General features: G+C 42.1%; 1 protein-coding gene across 1 annotated transcript in view; it reads left to right on the top strand.

The window, feature by feature from the left end:
- The first annotated feature begins 206 nt into the window (after positions 1-206).
- The window catches only part of loxl2a (lysyl oxidase-like 2a), a 43,249-nt gene continuing 36,607 nt past the window's right edge, over positions 207-6,848 (top strand). The window contains exons 1-2 of the mRNA XM_024262854.2: positions 207-462; positions 2,958-3,258. Coding sequence (XP_024118622.1) covers positions 2,976-3,258 — 283 coding nt within the window. The 5' untranslated portion in view covers positions 207-462; positions 2,958-2,975. The remainder of the gene's footprint in view (positions 463-2,957; positions 3,259-6,848) is intronic.

The following is a 6,848-nucleotide window of genomic DNA, read 5'->3' as shown; positions in this document are numbered from 1 at the left end:
TAAGTTTGACACCCCTGTCTTAGGCAGTAGAGTGAAGTTATTAAATATTTCTCCTGAGTTTGACTTATCTAAATAAATATCTTTTTGTTGTGTTTTCCTTTTGTTGTTCTTTTTGTATTAATTTAAATAAAAAGACAATAAAGTCTCCTGATGTCAGATCAGCTGATTCCCAGATTTTCCAAACATCATCACGAGGCTGCAGGGATGTCTCGTTCTCCAACCACCACTTTTGTAACTGAGGGGCGGGGCCAGGATGCTGAGGCGGCCTTTCATTGGTTCTTCCGTGTGCCGGGGAGTGGCCTGGGAGCGCGCGGCCAGCTGTGAGGGGAAGCCCCCCCGGAGCCCCCCTGCAGCCGCTGAAGTACTTAAGGACAAAGAGCGGCGGCGTCCCGCTCCATCCTGCACCGCGGCTTCAGGAGTTCGATTCCCGTGTTGAAGAGCGCGGACTTCCTCCCGGTCACGGTGAGTTCCCGCTTCTCTGCTGCTTCAGGCAAGTGCACGCGCACGCGCTCCCCGAGGATCATCTTATTCAGCTTTAAACTCAAATTCTGATTCGTTTACCTTCCGTTTGCAGTCCACCACACCTGTACCGGGCTGGGCCAAAATGGACCAAAGTGGAACGTTTCCTTAATTTCAATCAAAATGTTCAGTTGTAAAAGCAAAATTTTCTAATTGGCAAATTAACATATTAAATATTTGCTTTCAATGTCACTTCATATTAAAAAAAATAACTTTTTTCATTTCTATTCCTGATTCTTAAAAAAAATCTGCTAAAATATTTGGTAAAAATTAGTTGCAGGACAAAAAAAGCTACAAACCATAACTTGAATATCCCAAGAATGAACTGCTTTTATATCAACTTTTCCAAATGTGAGGAGTGATGTAGATTTTGGTGGATTAAACTTTTGTTTTTATGGAATGTATTTTGGGTAGTCAGGAGAATTAAAACATGTCCATATAAAAACAGTAGAGTAGTTTACTGGGCTCTCATGTTTATTATTCTCCACAGCTGTCAGTGTGTTTAACCTTCAGTCTTATAAGTCTATCATAGGATGCAGGTTGTGTTATTGGTTCATAAGATACAATAGATTATAATAAAAATTATGTTGTGTTTATGTTGTCTCTCCTGATAAATGATCTTAAAGGATCTCAGGATCTTCTGCTGAAACCCTGTGGTCCTTTCAGTGAAGCTGAGCCCCATGTGTCCTGAACATCCCGAGTGAGGCTTCACACAGCCTGACGGTTTATTGACCTTGTTCTCGGGGCTGTTTATTCAAGCCTCTGTCAGGGATGACGCCAGCTTCCCCCTCATTCCACACTGCAGGAGGATGAGGAGGTCTCCATACTTTGGCTGGTTCTCCTCTTCTCCCACAGGACTTTTGTTTTCTCTGCTGACACGCCGTTGCAGGATGGGATTACATTTCTAACCGAGCTTCAGTTCAGAGAGTTCAGCTCAGCCTGAAGGCACTGACAGCACAAGGACTGACAAGGAGCCCACATTTGCTCTTCGTTAGTGTCAGAGCTCCAGACATCTGCTAACCTCCACCTTTGGCTCGATGATCTCACGTGTCAAAGTCAAGGCCCGGGGGCCGGATCCGGCCCTCCAGATCATTTTATTTAATTGTTATTAATGGCCCGATGTTATCTTGCGCTTATTTCTAATTTTGACAAAATATATTTTTATGGAGGGTAAAATATTGAAAGTTATTTAAGGTTTAAGTTGATTTATTCTGGAACTTTTTGGACTATTTTGGCATTTACTAAGATTTTTTAGGCTATTTAGGAGTTTAGCTAATATTTCAGCTACATGCTAGCTGTTTTTGCTAATTTAGGCTTTTTTCAGTTTTTTAGGCTATTTGGAAGCTTAGCTATTTTTTCAGCGACATGCTGGCTGTTTTAGCTAATCAAAATTTGTTTCTGTTTTTTAAGCTAATTTGGCATTTAGCTAATATTTTAGCTGGCTATCAGCTTCAGTGCTTTCATCTTTCAGCTTCCAGCGTCATTGATTTCCACTATCAACTTCAGCAGTTTTAGCTACAAGCTTCAGCATTTTTAGCTATCAATTTCAGCATCTTCAGCTATCAGCATTAGCATCTTCAGCGTGGAAATTCCTCTTACAGCGTTCACACTAGCATTATCACAGGTAATGCTATATATCTAGTTAATAATTATGTTGAAAAGCTACAGTTCTAAAAATGTTGTTTTAGAAATGTTTATCTAAGGTGTGTTCTGGATTTTGGGCCCTTGTGTGATTGAGTTTGACACTCCTGCAGTAAAGTGTTGGTTGATCCGTGGTGCTGTCAGTTAACTTGCTTGTCTCTAAATTCATAGGTACCCAGTTGAGCCCCACCTCTGACAATCTCAAACTATATGAGGGGCGCACATTTTTTTTCGCCTAGGGCAGCATGAAGCCCAGGGCCAGGCCTGGTTACATGCAGGGGAACGCCACAATCGTGAGCTCGCCACAATAACGCTGTTTAAAATCCACAAACTTCTAAATTCAGCATTTTTTCCCAACCAGCTTCTCAATGATTCTTCGGAAGTTAGGAGGTAAAAATCCCAAGGAGGAGTTTAAATTTGTTGAAAGTACTAATTTTTTTCAGGGAAATTCAAGATGGCGGCTCCTTCTCGTGGTCAGAGGTTAGCAAAACTTTGGTTGTGGTTGTAGACTGAAGCCAGTGGCGTGTGTGTGTGAAATTTTGAGAGGATCATTCAAGATTTTTTCTCTCTTATTGTGCAAAAAGGATAAATTAACAAAATTTCACAATTTGCCACAAAACTCCCATCCCATGATTAAAAACACTTCTTTTGAATATGCCTGGCACGTGTGTTTCGATTTTTCCATCCTTCTTCTGCTCATCACCAGTCTAAGCAAAGATGCCCAGACTTCCCTCTCCCCGGTCACTTCCTCCAGCAGGCTCAGAGACCGACACTGTCGTCTGTTTGTCTCCCTGTAGTTCCTCCTGTTCTGCACCATGCTGGCGCCCCCGGGTACCTGCTGCCTCCTGTCCGGCCTGCTGTGCATGCTGGTGCTTTGCAGTGCTCAGTCGAACTCCGCCTCCCCCGTGATCCAGCTGCGTCTGGCTGGGGAGAAGAGGAAGCATTACGAGGGTCGGGTGGAGGTTTTCTACAACGGGGAGTGGGGGACGGTGTGTGATGACGACTTCTCCATCTACGCTGCACATGTGGTGTGCAGAGAGCTGGGCTTCCTGGATGCCCAGGCCTGGTCTCCCTCAGCCAAGTATGGAAGAGGCGAAGGTAAGAATAATCCACCTTCATTTTGCATCACTGGAGGAAAAACTCAAAAAAGTGACGTTTTGTGTGAACCAACCATCTACTACAGACTCTGTCTTCTTGAGTTTCATGGAAATCCTTGGTGCAGATTTCCCCTCCGTCTGACGGTCAATCCCCTCAATGGGTGTTTTTCTCATCAAGCGTAGCTGGAACACCCCGGTGGGTTCAGAGCAGGGAAACCTTACACTGAATGACTCACACTAATGGAATCTCTCCTCCTTCTATTTGCTGTGTTTACCGTGCTGTACGGGTTCCTCCACGGCTGTAGGAACATTAGTGAGATCCTCCAGAGACTGTTGACGCATACAAGCTGCTGGAGGTGACGCTATGTTGTCAGGGCATCACTCAAGTTCTCCTATAGGTCATCCCCATGACGCTCACCACTGCAAATGTAAATAGATTAGACCATGTGTGTCAAAGTCAAGGCCCGGGGGCCGGATCCGGCCCTCCCAGTTATTCTATCCGGCCCTCCAGATCATTTTATTTTATTATTATTAATGTCCCGATGTTATGTCGCGCTTATTTCTAACTTCTATAATTTTGACAAAATATATTCTTATGGAGAGTGAAATATTGAAATGTATTTAAGTTTAAGTTGGTTTATTCTGGAATAATATTCCTGCCTTTTTATTATTCATAATAATGTTAAATAGTTAGGTTTAAATAATTGTCATTCTGATAGCTTTATGGACTACTTTGGCACTTACTAAAAGATTTTTTGGCTATTTTGGAGTTTAGCTAATATTTCAGCTAAATGCTAGCTGTTTTGGCTAATTTTAAGTTTTTAGTCTGTTTTGGAATTAGGCTAATATTTCAGCTACATGCTAGTTGTTTTGGCTAACAAGGGTTTTTTTATGCTAATTTGGTATTTAGCTAATATTTTACCTGGCTATCAGCTTCAGTGTTTTTAGCTATCAATTTCAGCATCTTCAGCGGCCAAATTCAGCTTACAGCATTCACACTAACATTATCACAGGTAATGCTATATCTAGTTCATAATTATGTTACAGTTTTAAAGTTTTTTTGTAGTTTTAGAGTGTTCAGTAAATGTTTATCCTGTTCTTCCCTCGAACTAAGGTGTATTTTGGATTGTGGCCCCTTGTGTGATTGACTTTGACATTCCTGCTTTACACTCTTAGTCAGACTCTGGAGCTCAGAGTCAAAGACCAAGGGCAGTGGAATACATAGAGCAGTAAATCTGGGGATCTGATTTGGGCGGATGTTGGGGTTTCTATCTTAGGTCTTTCCTCCAGCCGCAGACGGTTCCTAATGAGAGGAGAGACTGGTGGAAGGATGCATGAGAAGGGTAAAGAGGCAAGATGAATGAGTGGATACAGAGAGAAGACAAATCTTCAAAATAAAATGTTGTGAAAGCTTCCCATTCTCTAAGTTAAACTATCCAGTGTTTATTTTGAAGTTCCGTTTACTGACATCATAAATTAATTTGCTTTAATCTTTTAGCATCATAGTTTTAGCTTCAGTGTTCTTCTTAAAAATATAAATATAACACGAAATCAATAATTTTCTGAGCTTTAATTTGAGCCATGTTTTGTTAAAATCGGTAAAAAAAATGAGGGAGCTAGCCGAGTGTTGTGGTTGATTCCTGTATGTCTTATATTAAAACACCAGCATTCTGTTGACAAGACTCAATGCATAGAAATGCCGCCTGTGCGCGCACGTCTCTGTTTATAGCAGCCAATAGTCAAGGGCCAATCCAGTAATATACATCCATGCTCAAGATGCATATTGCGATGCCTGACAGCGGGGCTGCCAGTCCAGCTGAGGGTTTGCAGGTCTGAAGGGGACCAGAGTCTTGAGAGCGGTAAAATGCAGCTAGCATCAAAGCTAATTAAGGCTAAGGTATAAAACAAACAATCCCAAGTGAAATGTTCAATCCATCACCAGGAAGGAGTTTAATGGATATAATGCCAACTACACTCAACCTGTGTTCCTGACAACCTAAGGCAACACACCTACTAGCCATGCTAACGCTAACACAACCACAACCGACCGTTGCAGAATCAAAGATGGGCGGGGCTTTTATCCTGGAGCTCAGAGCATGATGACATCAAACTTCTGAGACTTACACCAGTTAACCAACCACAAAATTCAACTGGAACACCTCATTTCAACCTGTAGGGGGCAGCACACAGATGTTTTTTGACTATATTTTCATGAATTCAACAAGTTTATTTTAATTTGTCAAAAATTTGGCAACAACCAATAGACAGCACTTTTACATCCCCATTTATAGATGTAAACAGTCAAAAAAAAGTTGATTTAGGGTTTGGTTGCCCTTTAAAATGGCAAACCAAAAGCTTCCTGCTCTGCTCCATTCTGATGCATCCTCTTGCAGAGAAATAGATCCATGAACGTCTTTTGTTTTCCTCTTCTGAGCTGGAATCTGGATCTAAACTGGATAGCACTGATATTGCTCCCATTTTTTACACCATTAATGTCATGCTGGCGATGTGAGTCTCTGTGAGATCGTGCAAACAGGTGAACTCCTAGTGAACTCCTGCCGCTCTGCAGAAATTATGTCCTAGAAAACGACTCAGGTTTTATGATTTTGGCTAAAAACAGCATAATCATAATTAAAACTGGGATTGCTTTGAAAACAGATCCAAAGATGATGAGATTGGGTCTTTAAATTGGTGATAAGATAGTCTTCAGGTGTTTGAGGGGGTTTCCTGCTCTTAAACTTTATTAGTTGGAGCAGAAAAGATTCTGTAATCCTGGTGGGAGAATCATCGGGAAACGAAGCTCCGATGGGACCCTGTTATTTGTGCGTTTTTTTTCCATTAGACAAGACTTGTGGCCATAAAACAGACACGACAGTGTTTTCCTTTTCCAGCTCAGTAATTTATGTGCTGATGAAAGAAACCAGGCAGTGTTTTTCATCCAACAGAAGCAGCTGCGGTGCAACTGCAAGGACATCCCTGTGGAGCTTTTTCCAGCAAGGATGTTCAGAAACTGCCAACACATGTCAATTATAATATGTAATTTTATTACAAGTATAAAAAAATTGTTCAGTTACTAAGCTTAAGAACACTTGGTCCAGTTAGTTTTTTGCAGACGTGTGTAAAATAGCAATAAAAGCTCCAGATGAACCGCACTGCCTGCTCCTTTTGGTGTCTCGTTAAGCCCCCCATAAAACCTTTGAAAGCTCGTTCAAACACCACCCTGGTTTTGATAAGATAAATGTGCTTTGAGATACGTTAGACTGAAGTTTTATCACCGGAAAACATGGTTCCTAAAGACCGTTAATCGAGGGGGAGAGAGGCTACGTGACGGTCTAACATGCTGTCACTCTGTTGGAATGATCACCATGTTCCTCCGAAGCTTGTTGAGACTGCCAGCATGATGAGCTGCTCCTTGGAGATTTCCATGTGCAGTTTCCTCCGTGGCTGATTCAGACCTGCCTGCTGGAGAGCCGTGACCCGCTGCAGCCGTGACATTGGTCACACTTTAGTTCAAAGTTATGTTAGAGAGAAAACACGTCTCCACGTGAGTAGTTTTTCCGTCTCGGGGGCTAGACTCCACTGGAAATGCGG

The sequence above is a fragment of the Oryzias melastigma genome, linkage group LG5, assembly GCF_002922805.2.
Source record: "Oryzias melastigma strain HK-1 linkage group LG5, ASM292280v2, whole genome shotgun sequence".
NCBI lineage: Eukaryota > Metazoa > Chordata > Actinopteri > Beloniformes > Adrianichthyidae > Oryzias > Oryzias melastigma.
This window is presented reverse-complemented; position numbering and strand designations above follow the sequence as displayed.